Raw genomic sequence first — 16,672 nt, 5'->3', positions numbered from 1 at the left:
TTAATGATGTTGTTCCAAATGCTTGCAACAATCCTCATAAACACCCTTTGGCACTGAAGGTAAAATCAAACATAGGGTCTTATAGGAGAGATGACAGAGAGAGAGAGGATCAGCATGGACCTGCTTCTTTGGGTCCAACAGCTTCACAACTAACTGACTGCTTTCAGTGAACAGCCAGACTACTAAAAACCAAACCAAACCAATCCAAAGAAAAGCGGAGCTGGAAAAACTGGCTGCTCCCCTTTCATTGTATAAATGTGTTTTTTTTAAATTGAAAGCCTTTTACTTGAGGCGGTATCAGTTAGCTATAATCAAGTTGGCCCTAATACCCTTTAAAACCTAGACCTTTCCAAATCACTGTTTTTACGACCTCTCTGAAAAAAAAGCCAAGAACAGTATAACCATGTTAAAGGAGCAACATTGTCACAGATGGTATATTTTGTTTTTCAGCATTACACACGCACATTATATTACAGTTAATATCACAACCAATTCATTTGGAAACATCAACCTCAAATATGCTTAGATACAAAGAACTGGAAGAATCTAATAACTCTCATTTTGAATCTAAGATGTTTTAAGCACTATTTTATAGATTTGTACATTATAGCTTAGTTCCTGTTTTAATGATAACAATCTGTAATGTTATAATATATTTTTGCATTTTATTGGCTATTGTTATAGTGAAGCCAATTTCAGCAATTTCAGGAAGTAATTTACTCCACATAGTGTGTGCCATAAGACTACTCAGAGTCATAGCATTATACAACACAAAAACAGTCCCTTTGGTCCAACTAGTCCATGCTGAATATAATCCCAAACCAAATTAGTCCTACCTGCCTGCTTCTGGCCCATATCCCTCCAAACCTTTCCTATTCATGTATCTATCCAACTGTCTTTTAAATGTTGTAATTATACCTGCATCAACCATTTCCTCAGGAAATTCATTCAACATGAGCCAGCCTCTCTGTAAAAAAATTGCCTCTGTCTTTTTTAAATCTCTTTCCTCTCATCTTAAAAATGTGCCCTCTAATCTTGAAATCCTCCATTCTAGGGAAAGGACAACCACCAGTAACTCTATCTATATCTCTCATTACATCTATCAGATTGCCTCTAAACCTTCTACACTCCATGGAAAAAAGTCTCAGCCTACCCAGCCTTTCTTTATATCTCAAAACTTCCATACACTCTTGATATTATACTTTGCAAAGAATATAAAATTGGACAGACAGGCCTAAATGCCATGACACCACACTACCTACTCAAAAGGACATTAAATTTGTGCATGAGATCATGCACATAGCATCCATGAGTTTCATCTTAAAGATGAGATCGGTAGTGAGTTCCTTCTCTTTTCGACCATCTGAATTTACTGAACATCTGAAATCAACACTGTATGGGTTTCCTTAATATGCCTTAGGAACTGGTTTAAAGTCATAGGGTCATAAAGCATAGAAACAGCCCCTTCTTGTTTGAGAGGGAATAATCCAGAGTGCAACAGGATGATCGAAAATGTGCTTCAACTTTGTCATCAAAATGGTTTGTTTTTATTACAATTTTTGATTCAGCTATCTCAGTTGCCTTCAGAAATAGTTGAAGAAATGAGTTAAATCTTGGATTTGTTGACTTAGCCACTGTTCCAGAGAAGAATTGTGAAATAACAACTTTAAATATGACTTTTCCATGCTATGCAAATTCAGTCTATTAGTCTTGCCATGGAATCTGAATTTCTGCTCTACTTGCAGATTTTGCAGTTTATATTTATTATATACTGTAGAGACAATAAGATGTAGGAACCGAAGTAGGACATTTAGCCAATTGAGATTGCTCTCCCTTTCCATTTATTACCCACTCAAATTAAATGCTAGCTGTTTGTGATTCATGTGTAAAAAATCCAAATCCCTGTACACGGCAACTTTCTGCAGTTTTTTCCTCATTTTATTAATATCTAGCTCTTTTATGCTTCCAGCCAAAGTGCATAACCTCACATTGTATTCCATCTTCTGGATTAGTGGTGCTGGAAGAGCACAGCAGTTCAGGCAGCATCTGAGGAGCAGTAAAATCGACGTTTCGGGCAAAAGACCTTCATCAGGAATACAGGCAGAGTGCCTGAAGGGTGGAGGGATAAGTTAGAGGAGGGTGAGGGTGGGGAGAAAGTAGCATAGAGTAGGAAATGACCTGGGAGTTGCAGTGGGAGAGGGGCTCCCTGAGATTCTTGTAGAGAGAGGAGGAAAACTTCTTCAAGGCAGGCATCCTTGCAAGAGGATTCGCAGTAGGGTTAAAATCAACTGGGTAAAAACAATGCCATCTGCCAAGTTTTTCCCCACGCATTTTACCTGCCTAAATCCCTCTGTCGTCTCATTGTGTCACCCTCAGGACTTGTCTTACCATCTGTTCTTGTGTCATCCACAAATCTGGCAATAATACATTTATTTCCCTCCGGTTAATTAATGTATTTTAAAGAATTGTGGTCGCAGCACTCATCGCTGGTTACTACTTTACTGGTTATTAGTTGTCATCCTGAAAATGTCTCCTTTATTCATATCTCAGTCCTTGATTTGTTATCCAATCCACTAGCAACACTAATATACCACCCCAATATCATAGGTTCTTACTTTGTTAAGTAGACTTATTGCAGTACCTTATCAAAAACCACTTTGAAATCTAGGTTTATTAATCTGGTGCCCCTTTGTCTACCTTGTTTATCACCTCCTCAAAAAATTCTAAAACAATTGGCAGGCATGATTTCCCCTTCATGAAGTAATGCTGACTCTCATTGATTGGATTATATATTTCTAATCTTCTGCTATTGCATTCTTTATAATAGACTGAAGCATTTTTGTGATGACACATGTTAAGCAAATTGACCTATAGTTACCTGTTTTCTGTCTCCCTCTCTTTTTGAATAAGGATGTTGAAATAACTCCACAGAGGCCATTATCCCGTCACCAAGTCACCTTTTATTTACACGTGGCATACTCTTGACATTGATCCAACTCCTCAGAGCTTGCTCTCAGAGTGAATAGGATGTCTGACACTCCTGTTTTTATCTGTCATACAGGGCTCATTGATTGGACCAAATCAACAATCCCAATCAAGGAACTCATATTGTATGAGGTCCACCTGACTGACCTTGATACAACCACTACGTCCCTCCCCCTCTGAGTCCTTTAACACCATTAGTTTCCTGACAACATTTTCTCCAGTGATAGTTGTTATATTTATTTCCAGTTCTGCTGGGCCCCTTTATTATTTTGTACGTTTGGAATATCATTACTATCCTTACTGTGAAGGCTAACAATAGTCAGTTAGCTCAGTTGACTGGATAGATGGCTTGCACTGTACAGTGACACCAACAGCATGGGTTCAAATTCCACAATGGCTGAGGTTACCATGAAGGACCCTCCTTCTCAACCGCTCCCCTCACCTGAGACTTTACCTTTTAATGGAAAATATTTATTCAACTCATCTGACATTTTCAAGTTGCCAATTATTATATCTCCCTCCTCATTCTCTAAAGTGCCTATATTCTCTTTGGCTCTCTTTTCCTTACAATATATTTAAAGAAGCTCTTACTATCCACTTTATATCATTTGCTAGTTTTCCCTCATAATTTGTTTTCTCTCTCTTTGTTTTTATTTGGTCATGTTTTGTTGGCTTTTAGAGCTTTTCCAAGTTTTTGATTTTTGCCATGTTGTATGTCTTTTCTTTCAAATTGATTCTATTCTTATCTTCCTTGTTTAACCATGGTGAGTTTCTGTGCTTCTCCAGACTTCTTCTTCCTCATTGGGATATATCTTCTGTGAGTCATGAACAATTTTTTGAAACATGTACCATGATTCCTTTTCTGCTAAACTCCTTTCCCAGTCCACTCCACACAACTCAGCCCTAATTGTTTAGTTTTAATTCAGTTTGGTACAATTGTTTCTGCCTTTAGTTTCTCATTGTCAGGCTGAATACTAAATTCATGTTATGGCCACTGTTCCTGTCAACACCTTACTCCGAGATCATGTATTAAGCCTGCCACAGTACCAGATCTAAAATAGCGGAATCTCTTATATTTTCATATATTCAGATTGTATATTTATTGTATTTTATAGGTTGTTAGATTATTAATGGATGATTTTCAATAACCATAATTCTAGCAACCAAGAGAAGATGAACAAGAGAGAGATAAAATCTCAGACAGTAAGAAAAGTATTTAAAGTGAATGGCATAGACTGGCAATGAGATGAAACGAAATTCTGTAATTTTATTGTGAATAAAGTGTCAAAGTAAAGGTGACATAGTCCCAGATGACCATTGGGCTTCTCTGTCTTTGGAGAGAGGTGACTGGTGGTAAGTTTAACCTGAGGGTTACCACACCTCAGGTGAGGGGTGAAATTGAGAAGATGGGTTCTTCGTGGTAACCTCTGCCATGAAGCCATAGAGTCATATGGCATGGAAACAGATCCTTCGGTCCAACTCATCCACACTGACCAGACATCCAAATCTGACCTAATCCCATCTGCCAGCATTTAGCCCATATCCCTCTAAACCTTTCATGTTCAAATACCCATCCAGATACATTTAAATTTTATAATTGACCCACCTCCACCACTTTGGCAACTCACTCCATATATGCACCACCCTCTGCATGTAAAAATTGCCCCTCAGGTCCTTTTTAAATCTTTCCCCTGTGACCTTAAACAATATCTTCTAGTTTTGGATTCTTTCACCCTCGAAGAAAGACCTTGGCTATTTACCCTATCCATGCCCCTCATGATTTTATAAACTTCACACCTTAGTCTCCAACACTCCAGAGAAAAAGCCCAGTCTATTCAGCCTCTGATTATAACTCCCTATATCCTCCAGTCCCAGCAACATCCTTCTAAATTGTTTCTTCACCTCTCAGTTTAATAACATCCTTCCTATAGAAGGGTAATCAGAATTGTACCCTAGTACAGACAAACCTCGATTATCCGAAGGATACAGGCAGTAAGTATTTTGTTCGGTTAATCGAATTCTGGATAATCGAATGTCAGATAACATAGTTTAGTCAAGCATCGGAACCTTGCGATCTTGCTGGATAATCCAATATTTAGGTAATCGAATGCTGGATAATCAAGGTTCCTCTGTAATCCAAAGTGGTCTCACCAAATTCATGTACAGCCATAACATGAGATCTCAACTCCTCTACTCAGTGTTCTAACCAATGAAGGCAAGCATGCCAAATGCCTTCATTATTACTGTGACTACCTGCGATTTCTCTTTCAAGGAATTATGCACCTGCATCCCTAGGTGTCTTTGTTTGGCAGTTCTCCCCAGGACTATACCATTAACCATATAAGTCCTGTATTGGTTTACCTTACCAAAGTGCAACACCTCATTTATCTAAATTAAACTCCATCTGCACTTCTTGGCCCATTGGCCCATCTGATCAAGGTCCCATTCTGCTCTGTGATAATTTTCCTCACTGTCTACTACACCGCTATCTTGGTGACATCTGCAAGCTTACTAACTATACCTCCTATGTTCACATCTAAACCATTTATAGAGGAACCTCAATTAACCACACAGACAGGGAGTATATTGTTCGGATTATCGAATATCCAGAGAATGGAATGCCAGATAACACAGTTTAGCCAAGCATCATGATCTGGTCCAGATAGTCCAAAATTCAGGTAATTGAATGCCGGATAATCGAGGTTCCTCTGTCTGTAAGGGATAAAAAGCAGTGGATCCAACATCAACCCTTGTGGCACACGACTGGTCACAGGCCTCCAGTCCGAAAAATAACTTCCACCGCCACCCTCTGTCTCCTATCCTCAAGCCAATTTTGTATCCAATTGGCTAGCTCCCCCTGGATCCCAGGTGATCTAACCTTACTAACCAGTCTACCATGTGGAACCTTGTTGAATGCTTTGCTGAAGTCCATATAGACAATGACAACCACTCTGCCTTCATCAATTTTCTTTGCCACCTCTTCAAAAATCTCAATCAAGTTAGTGAGACATGGTTTCCCACGTGCAATGCCGTGCTGATTATCCCTAATCCCTTTTTCCTTGCCAAATGCATGTAAGGCTGACTTGTCTATTGTTCCCTGGCTTTTCCTTACAGACTCTGTTAAATAATGGCACCACATTAGCCAACCACTAGTCTTCTGGCACATTACCCATAGCTATCGATGATACAAATATCTCAGCGAGGCCCAGCAATCTTGTCCCTAGCGTCCCACAAAGTTCTGGGAAACACTTGACCATGTGCCAGGGATTTAGACACCTGTATGCATTTTAAGACATCTAGCACCTCCCCTCCTGTAATGTGAACTCTTTTCAAGTCATCACTACTTCCCAAGTTACCCAGCTTCCACGTCCTTCTCCACCATGAATACTGAGATAAAATATTTGTTTAGCATCTCACCCATCTCCTCTGGTTCCACACATAGATGACAAGAGTCTCAATTTCTCTAGTCATCCAGCATTCTTGCTATTCACACCAGCAGGAACCTACTGTCTTTGAACTTGCATTATCTCATTCTTAAAGGTCTCTCACTTTCCAAATGTCCATTCACATTTGAATAGCCTCACCCAATCAAATTGTGAAAGTTATTGTCTAATATTGTCAAAATTGGTCTTACTACGATTTACAACTTTAACTTTTTGATCAGAGAACATAGAACAGTACAGCACGTTACAGATCCTTTGGCCCATGATGTTGTGCTGGCCTTTTATACTACTTTAAGATCAAACTAAGCTACATACTCTTCATTGTACTATTATCCATTTGCCTATCCAAGTATCACTTAAATCTACTTAATGTATCTGATTCTACTACTACCCTTGACAGTGCAGTTCTATCCTTTTCCATAACTATTTTAAAACTATTAGAATTGTGATCACTCACTCCAAAGTGCTCCCCCACTGACACCTCAGTCACTTGACCTGCCTTATTTCCCAACAGAAGAGCAAGTATTGCTCCTTTTCTAGTAGGTGTATTTGCGTATTAAATAAGCAAGTTTTCTTGGACAAACTTAACAAATTCTTCCCCATCCAAGCCCTTAACATAGTGACAGTCACAATCTATGTTTGGAAAGTTAAAAATCCTCTCCCATTTCAACCCTATTTATCTTACAGATATCTGAGATCTCCTTACATATTTTTTCTCAACTCCCTGCTGACTATTGGGGGTCTATAATAAATACAATCCTCTCAAGGTGATCACCCTTTCTTATGTTTAAGTTCCACACATATAACATCACTGGATGGTCTCCCAGGAATTTGCTGCAGTGTGAAAATTGAACCTGTGCTATTGGTGTCACTTTGCATTGCAAACCAGCCATAGCATTCATTAAAATGTACGTCTGAAGACACAGAAATGAGTCATTTGATAGATTTACGTTTTCATGACCTCGGCGATAAATGCCACATGGTTATAAATCAGAAAAGAAATTCTGGTGGTTAGAATTGTGCACTCTGAGTCATTTAATTTTCATTCCTATCAATATGTGACACCTAAGGTTAAACTCCAGTTGACATTTGCCAGTAGGAAATATCGTCAAGTTACATTGAAAGTTGGTCATTGTGTGGTGCACTGTGTTATTACACCAAAACTGTTACTTCATATAGTATTAATGCTCACACATAACATCATAATTATACATAATTTTCAATGTGAATGTCCTGGTCTTACTTTGTAAGTTCCACTAATGTACAGTGGATCAAAGCTGATAATCTGAACTTTATTAATATTATTAGTTCTATTCTAGAGATGGGCAACAATTACTGCCCTCGTCAGTGATATACATGTTCCAGCCATAGGTATTCTTTTTTAAAATTACAATCAGAAGTATGCAATCACCCTCCATTGCCATCATTCATTTTGGAGATTAATAGTTTGTTGATAAACTCAAATTTTATCTGTTAACTTAACAGGCCCAAGTAAAGGACATTTTGGGACAGCCAGTAGGCGGTATCACGCTTACAATTTTTACAGAAGCTGTTTTCGAAGGTGGCGAGAGGAGAGAATTGACACCAGAAGATTTGAGACAAGAAAAACAGACCAAAAGAGATGATGGAACAGTATTGTTCATCTTCACTGCTCCAACTGATATTCAAGAAGTAGAATTTAAGGTTGGTGACTCTCTGTTCAACAGACTGTGGTAGATGTATAAATATACTTGGTTAATTTACAATTTTCAATGTTAATTGCATGCAAGTATTTTTACAAACTATGGGCCAGTAGGATGCTACTACATAATTTAAACAATTAGACGGTCACCTACCCAAAGCTGATCGCTCCGTTTTTAAGTATGCATTCTCAACCACGAAGGGCATCATTGTGAGAGTTTTCCCAATGCCTGACTGATGTGAACAATGACAAATCCATTGGAAAAGTACAGTGTAATTGGAAAAACTACATTCTTGAGGTCAAGAAAAATAGTCTAATTTTGCATCTAAGATTTCAATGGTGAGCCGAGAATTTCGGTAGTGAGGGCAAGAGACTCAGTTGCATGTATTAACATCTCAATTTGTGTTCTTGCCTCATTTATATGCAGTTGGCTATTCTCCCAACAGTGGAGAGAAACTCGATGGTGATAATTTTTGACATGAAACTTAAAGAAGTACATGGCAGCCCCAGCTCAATTCTTGTGCTTCCGGATCTCCAACTTAGTCAGTAGTCCCTAGTACCTCAGGGCATGCTCTATGGTAGTGACCACTGCAGACACCTGCTTATGATTTTTGGCACTGAAAACACAATGGTCTCACAATATAATCATGCATATCTCCAACTCATTTAGAAATACAATTATACACTTCAATGCTACACATTGGAGTGCACATCATTCAGAACTTGAGCACATCAGAACATCATACAGGGTCACCATATTTCAATCTTGCCTTGCTTGTTGGAGCTGAATTAAGCAAAACAGTGATCAGAGAAGAGGGCAGACATCTTGCTTTTCAGCACCATGCTACATCAATGTTACACTTGCAGTCTGTGTCAGCAGCTTGTGCAGCAAACACTTTGCATGGGCTTCAACCAAATAGCCATGTCTGGAAGTCTAAGCAGAGAAGTCCTCAGTCAAATCAAGGAGGATGTTGTCAGGTTCCAGGAGGTAGCTCACAGGATCTTGTCTCAAGGAAAGAGAAATCTAGGGTAAGATAGGCCAATCTTTCTTGAAGACCCTTTCCTAGGGCTTCAAGGGAAGGAAAAAGAACTTGCTTTTGTTGACCTCTTCTATTGCTATTGTTTTTCTGTGCTGACATCTCCCCTCAGACCTGAACTAAAATTCTCTCTCTATGATGTCTTTGTGAGTGAGAATACATACTTAGAGTTGGACCTTATCAGCTTTTGACAGGTGACCATCCAATTGTTTAAGTTGGGCAGCAGCATTCTGGTGGCTCAAGAGCAGGTGAGAAATATAAAACATTTTTAACATTGTGCCTGCCCTGTTTCCACCAGATGTTTAGATTTATGTTGTCTTCATTATACCTTCCCTGTAATCCAAACTTTTCTACTGATTGTTTTCAATGCGTAAATTTGGTTCTACTTTACAGGAAGTTGCTTCTGGATAGAAGTTCATGCAAGTGAAATTTTGTTATTAGTATTAAATTGATAGTTAACTTTAATTTGGTAAGGACTTTCCTACCTCATGTGTACATATAATCTATTGCATCTTTTTCTTTAGATCAAAATAATTGGCCTTGATGATGAGCGTCCAGTCTCCAAAACATACACAGCGAAAGCTTATCAGTCAGTCTCTGAAAGTTACCTGTATATTGCTTGGACAGGAGCTTTCCAAAAATTCCATGTAGGGGACTATCTGAACGTTAATCTAGTCGCAAGTAGTCCATACTTGAATAAAATAAAACACTTCCACTATCAGGTAAAAATAGTTTATTAGTTTTAATATTAATGTCTAATGGGTATTTCTTTGAAAAGTATGTCTTGGGAAACTTGATGTTGTTTATAGACTTAAAAAGTATTATAAAACATTTATGACTATAGACATCTCATCACACCTCCAATATTAGTCTTACATTGGACACTGCATATTTGGCCAGGTTTAAAAAGTGCCAGATCCATGGCTTCTTCCTTATGCTCTTTCTTAAGCTTCTCATGAACAAAGCCAGGGCTGTGATTTCTAGCTTGAATAGTGAGTACGAATTGAATGATTTTGATCTGAAACACTTTATGGTAAGCAATCCTGCCACTAAGAAACAGTTAAAATCTATGACTTGAATTTGTCTTGGATCAAAAAGGCTTAAAATTTCTTTCCTTAGAAGTAACATAACTCGATTAACAACAGAATAATGCAATTTGAATTATATCCTGTAAAACTCTTATCTTATGAAGCAATGCATAATTTAAGTTATTAACAATGTCAAAAGATCTCTATTCAATATATATTTAAAATTATATTAGCATGCATAGATTCCCTACTCAAGATGTCACATTCCAAAGTACAAATGCAGGACAATATAAATTGCTCAATGATTCCAAGCTAGCTCAGCAAATAATATTTGAATTTTGGATGACAGAAGGCTTTTTTATTAAAACAATTCGATGTTCTGGATTCATAGACCTTACCAGATGGGGAAACCGAGTGATCTTCCATATGTAAATGGTGTATCTAGTTTGCATTTTGTCTGTGAAACTGGAATGTGACACCTATCTATATGTAAATTTATGTGTCACCCATGACCAGAAGTTCGGTTAAGCAGGTCACCATGCCAGGATCAGATTTCGCAAGCAGCAGAGAAGAGCCTTTTTTGGAGGTTGTAATCTGAGACAATGCCTAATACGCCACTTGAATAAGGAGTAGACGAATAATCTTTGTATGTGTCCTGTGTAAACATTTTGGTTTCTGTATTTATAAACATGCAATTAATAGTACAAAATATTAAGTTATAGAGGCACTTATGCTTGGTGTTGAAGAGTGTATCTCTTCAATGACCTATTATCTTCTACAGATTAATATTAGATATTATATAGCAGCTGCTGTGAGAAGTAATTTTATTGTGAGAATATAGTGCCGTCCTAATACTGTGAAGACACATAAATGAAAATGAAAATAATAGTTGCAACATAATTTCATTAAAGTCTGAAATATAGTTGGTACTAAATCTCATACAATTAGAATATATAAATTTGATTGTATCAGAAGTTTTAAGACTCCATTATTGAAGCAAAATTTATGTTTTTAACACATTCCAAGCTATGAATTTCTATTTTTGTCATAAACTAGGTTGTAGCAAAAGGCAAAATAGTTTTATTTGAAACCCAAGACCGTCCAGTTGGCAACCAGGTTTTCAACCTGAACATTCCCATTACTAGAGAAATGATACCTTCTGCACGTTTGATTGCATATTATGTGGTAACTGGAGAAAACAATGCTGAGCTTGTTGTTGATTCTCTTTGGTTTGAAGTGGAAGAGAAGTGTTTAAACAATCAACAGGTGGGTTCAAACAAAGTGTCCAATCAAAATAGACTATACTTCATTTAAATGATAATCGTTGTAACAACCAGCTGAAGGCACTATCCACAAGACTCTATAAAAATGATATATTCTTTGGCTGGAAGTTGCTGTTAAAAACTGCTCTTCTCCTTATGCTTAGATGTTCTTAGCTTAAACAACTTGCCTTTAAACTTTACTCACTTTCCCTAGTTATGGTTGACATTATGCAGGCCCATGTGGTAATCTAGCTATTCCACTTATAGATTAGATTAGATTACTTACAGTGTGGAAACAGGCCCTTCAGCCCTACAAATCCACACCGACCCACCGAAGCGCAACCACCCAGACCCATTCCCCTACATTTACCCCTTCACCTAACACCACAGGCAATTTAGCATGGCCAATTCACCTGACCTGCACATTTTTGGACTGTGGGAGGAAACCGGAGCATCTGGAGGAAATTCTTGCAGACACGGGAAGAATGTGCAAACTCCGCACAGTCAGTCGCCTGAGGCGAGAATTGAACCCGGGTCTCCGGCGCTGTGAGGCAGCAGTGCTAACCACTATGTCACCATGCCGCCCATGAACTCTCATAACAATCTTAATCTAGGCCGACTCTAGCCCCCTTCCTGACCTCTTTCTCCATTATGCTGGTAACTCATTCTCACTCTTGGCATGAAACTCTTGTTTAACTATTTCCTGATTTTGTCTAGCAACAGTTAATTAAGAAAGATTTACAAATACATTCCATATCTTCAGTAGTATCTTTTCAAATTATTGTTCTACTACCATGTTTATTGTATAAGGTGGTTTTTCTCATATTTTCTAGGGTAAAATGTTTTTCTGTCTTGGAGGATTGTTTATTCAGTGGCTGACTAAAAATAGATTAAATTGGTTACAATCGAGAGTATTCAGGCAATCCTAATTCTTAAACTATACCTGTGAAATAAAGGGGTCTAACTAACTATGTTTCAGTATTTACTGTGTTTGTATTGTGCAGAATGTTATAGGTATTCTCTGAAACAAAAAGTCTCAGTACATCAATTTAACAGGAAGCATCTCCAAGTGAACAATTGAATATGCTGTATTTTATGTTAACAGGTTCTACTGAGTACAGATTCTGTTGTTTACAAACCAGGAAACAAAATGGATTTAAGAATTAGCGCTCAACCGAATTCACTTGTTGCGCTATCTTCCATTGACACTGCTATGTATTCAATAAGAAAAGGAAGCAAGCTCTCAATTGAAAAAGTTAAGTCACTTTCACATCTTAAAAAATACTATTTCACACCAAATACTTTGTATATGAACTCTAATTTGTTTTGTGGGGATTGTTTTTGTAAGTTTATTTTGTAAATTTTTTATATAATGCCATGTTGAATATTTTGGTTTGCATTACAAGAAATAAGTAACGTAACTTGCATAGATCATTATTATATATTTATGATTTTAAAAAAAGAATTAAATTGATAAATTGACCCATAGAATTTAAATTTGACTACACCACTTCCACTATGCTTGCTTGTTAGAATATCTACTTGCATTGAACAAATGGCATCAACTACTTGCCATTTCCAGTGAAGGGAATTACAAAAGCATTGCCTAATGCACATCAGCTACTGTACGCAAGTTGCAAGTTGTTCCCACCTCATATTAACCCCAAATTGGATAATTCTGTGATAAAAACAGAAAATGTCAGGATATGAGCAGGTATGGTCAAAACAGTTGAGAGGTTGTGGCTTGTCGTGAATATTAATGGTAGCCTCGACCCAGAAGTGGAGATAGAGAGGTCAGGTGAAGGAAAGAATTAAATATAGGCCAAGCAAAAATGAGAGACTTGTAGAAATTGGATAACAAAGAGTCACTTAAGATTTCCAGTTCAGGGGGAGAGCAGGAAGTTGCACCAATACAGTCATCAACGTACCAGAAAAAAGAAATGAGAAAAGGGGACGAGTAAAACTTGAACAAGGACTGTTGCACATTTCCCACAAACAAAGAATGCATAGCTAGGAATGATATGGCTGCCCATAGTAGCACCTCTTATAAGGAGGAAGTGATTGGAGTTGATAGAGAATTTGTTCAATGTGAGAACAGATTCAGCCAATCAGAGGAGTGTGGAGAAGAATGGGGACTGTTGGATCTCCATTTTAGAAAGAAGTAGTGATTTCTTACACTGTCCTGTTGAGGCTTGGATTTGGTTTATTCTAGTCACATGTACCAAAGTACAGTGAAAAATTTTGTTTTGCGAGCAGTACAGGTAGATCATAGCAAACACAAACATACAGATGGAAGGGTGCTTAGGCAGAGCAAGGCATATAGGTTACGGCTTTTGATGATGTTGACAGTCTTTCCACGGCAATGCGAAGTGTAAATGGAGTCCATAGATGGGAGGCTGGCTTCCGTGATGGTCTGGGCTGTGCACACAACTTTAGAGGGATGGCACATCTATGGTGAAGAAAAGATAGGACCAGAAAGCTGGAAAGTATTGAAGTGATATAGGGCATCAGAAGAATGGTGGATATAATCAGAGAGACTGGATGAGGGAAGAAAAATTGAGCTGAGATGGAAAGAAATCAGTTTAATGTGTCAGGGACTGGTTGAAAGAATTGGTGTGGCAAAGCAACCCAGCTTATAGATTTTGGGAGAGAAGTAGAAGCAGCTGCTTGGAATTAGAGAAAGTGAGACTGGAAGTCTTAGAGGGTAAATGTTCAGAGCAGATGAGATCAGTGACAGTCCCAGAGGGAATAGCTTGATATTTGGTGGTATTGACCCAGGAAGCAGCAGAATGAGATGTCGAAGAATAGCCATTCTGCCTCTACTAGGTAGAGGTTATTAAAAATAGCAACTTGGAGTTAGATAACACTTTTAGCAGACAACAATATTGCAGTATAGTGCACACAAGCACAATCACAAATAAAGAAACTAAAAGAGGTGAGACGAGAAAGGGTGACCAAAACATTGGTTAAAATAGGTTTTAAGAAAGATTTTAATGGAGTTGAAAGGAATGGAGAGGCATAGGCAATGTAACTTTCCTCATCCTTTTCCTCCTCTCCCCCTGCTAGCCCCAAACCTATTGATGGGAAATGGAAGTGGCAGTTAATTGAACAGGTCCTTACCACCTCACCTAATATAAATCTAGGCTTGTAGACAGCCTTCCCACCTGGATGTTAATTGAAGCCCTTTCTTCCAAATTATTCCTTCTTCCTGAGCCAGCAATTCTTTCACAACAAACCCCATCCCATTCTTGATCCTCAGTCTCTAGTGGGTACACTACCAGCAGAAGCCACTGTTGGTGATGCTGATTGGCAATGGAAAGCTGTCAGCCTTTAATCAGGTGGGTAGGAGTTCAGATTCCTGGAGATGATCTGCTCCTTTGCAATTGATGAACACTTGATTCCAGAGAAACCTTCCCCATTGTAGACAATGGTTTCTCACTGGTTCTCCATTCACCAACATTAAATTCCAAGAAAGGATTCATCATCTTGAGCCTAGGCTGAAAGTAATGTGTTGGATAAAAGGAAGTTTAGGGGAAGAAGATTTTAGGGATGGATGTTCAGTCTGAATAGTATTAGAGTAAAATCAACAATCAGATGAAAAACTATTTTTTTGATTTTGATATGGTATAGGAAGATTAATATTCACATTAAGTAACTATTGCTGTTCTTTGCATAGGTTCTTCTTGATGCTGAAAAGCACGATCTTGGATGTGGAGCTGGAGGAGGGAAAAATAATGCTGATGTTTTCAAGAGGGCCGGGCTGACATTTCTGACTAATGCCAATGCTAAAGCTTTGCTAGTTACCGGTAACAATGCAATAGAATTAAGAAATTATAATTAAAACATGCGACTATATCTACAGTCATCCAAGGGATTGTTGTCCCATGATTCAGAATGTTATATATCTTGGAACTGTTGGTTGTGGGAATTTCTGAATGATAATCAAGAATTGAAACCCTGGAAAGTTTTCCTGTTCCCTGGCAAAAAAGAAGTTGGTAATGAGGTCCTTCTGCAACCTGACTGACACAGATAAGTGAATTTTTTGAACAGGAATAGGAAAGAACTTGCATTTACAAATTCACAAATTTGACAACGCATCACAACCAAAGAGGCACTTTTGAAATGTGGTCTCTATTGTAATGCAGAGAATCACAGCAGCAGTTTGCACACAAAGCAAATTTGTACAATCAGAGAAAGGTTTTCTTTTGGTGTTGATTAAGGAAAAAACATCAGTTTGGACAAAAAGAGCTTCTCTTTTCATATGGGACCTTTTACGTCCTTCTAAGAAACATCAAAATAGGATCAGAAGTATGCCATTTGGCCTGTCAAGCCCACATTGAGAAAACAGACAAGAATTTCAGGTCTGAAAGGTACCACCTCCAACAATGTAGCATTCTGTCTGTATAAAACCAAAGTGTTAGCCAAGATTATTAGTTCCCTGGAATGGAAGCATGAACCTATAGTTACCACTGAGCCAAATCTGAACACATGGCCAGAATTTCCACCCTGCTACTAAAAATATTGGGGTAAAACTTGTCCCAACCTGGACAGCTATTTTACACATATAAGAGAGTTAATTTGCTGGAACTGTGTTTCCCTACACCATCAGTTAAGGAAACCCTGTCACTGTCAGCTATCACTGGTCCAATAGTGCCATCATGAGTGATGGCCACTATTAATACTGTATTCAGTCATAGAACAAAGCACTGAGAGCTGATGAAAAGTAAATCTGCTGGACACTCTCCAAAACAAGGATCGAGATAGAGAAAGATTGATAAATGCGCTCATACATTGGCATAGCAAAGACTGATTGTTACAGATTAATAATCCCTAGGGGGTGGAGATGAGGTGAGTGAGAAACAGGGTGCAAAAATCAAGGGAAATAGGATATATGGGTGAGTCAGACTTTGTGGGAAGCACCTGAACAGAGATGAGAAGCCATTATGGATACACACTCCCCTTTCCTGCCCAAGACCAAAGAAGGCTAATCTCCTTGCTTCCAACAACACCAGTTCATGTTGCTGAAGTCATCCTCCTGGCTGAAAAGCTTGGCTGAGCTAGGATGTTGCCTTACTTGAGAAAGGATGTCCTGGCACTAGAGGGGGCGCAGAGGAGATTCACTAGGTTGATTCCGGAGTTGACAGGTTTGGCTTATGAGGAAGATTAAGCAGACTGGAACGATTCTCATTGGAATGTAGAAGAATGAGAGGGGATCTTATGGAAACATATAAAGTTA

At 38.3% G+C, this 16,672-nt stretch overlaps 1 protein-coding gene across 1 annotated transcript in view; it reads left to right on the top strand.

The window, feature by feature from the left end:
* Positions 1-16,672, top strand: part of c5 (complement component 5) — a 128,486-nt gene that overhangs the window by 29,287 nt on the left and 82,527 nt on the right. Inside the window, exons 11-15 of the mRNA XM_072566111.1 lie at positions 7,914-8,111; positions 9,671-9,868; positions 11,231-11,440; positions 12,542-12,691; positions 15,113-15,242. Coding sequence (XP_072422212.1) covers positions 7,914-8,111; positions 9,671-9,868; positions 11,231-11,440; positions 12,542-12,691; positions 15,113-15,242 — 886 coding nt within the window. The remainder of the gene's footprint in view (positions 1-7,913; positions 8,112-9,670; positions 9,869-11,230; positions 11,441-12,541; positions 12,692-15,112; positions 15,243-16,672) is intronic.

The sequence above is a fragment of the Chiloscyllium punctatum genome, chromosome 49 (assembly GCF_047496795.1).
Source record: "Chiloscyllium punctatum isolate Juve2018m chromosome 49, sChiPun1.3, whole genome shotgun sequence".
In the NCBI taxonomy this organism is placed as follows: Eukaryota; Metazoa; Chordata; class Chondrichthyes; order Orectolobiformes; family Hemiscylliidae; genus Chiloscyllium; species Chiloscyllium punctatum.
This window is presented reverse-complemented; position numbering and strand designations above follow the sequence as displayed.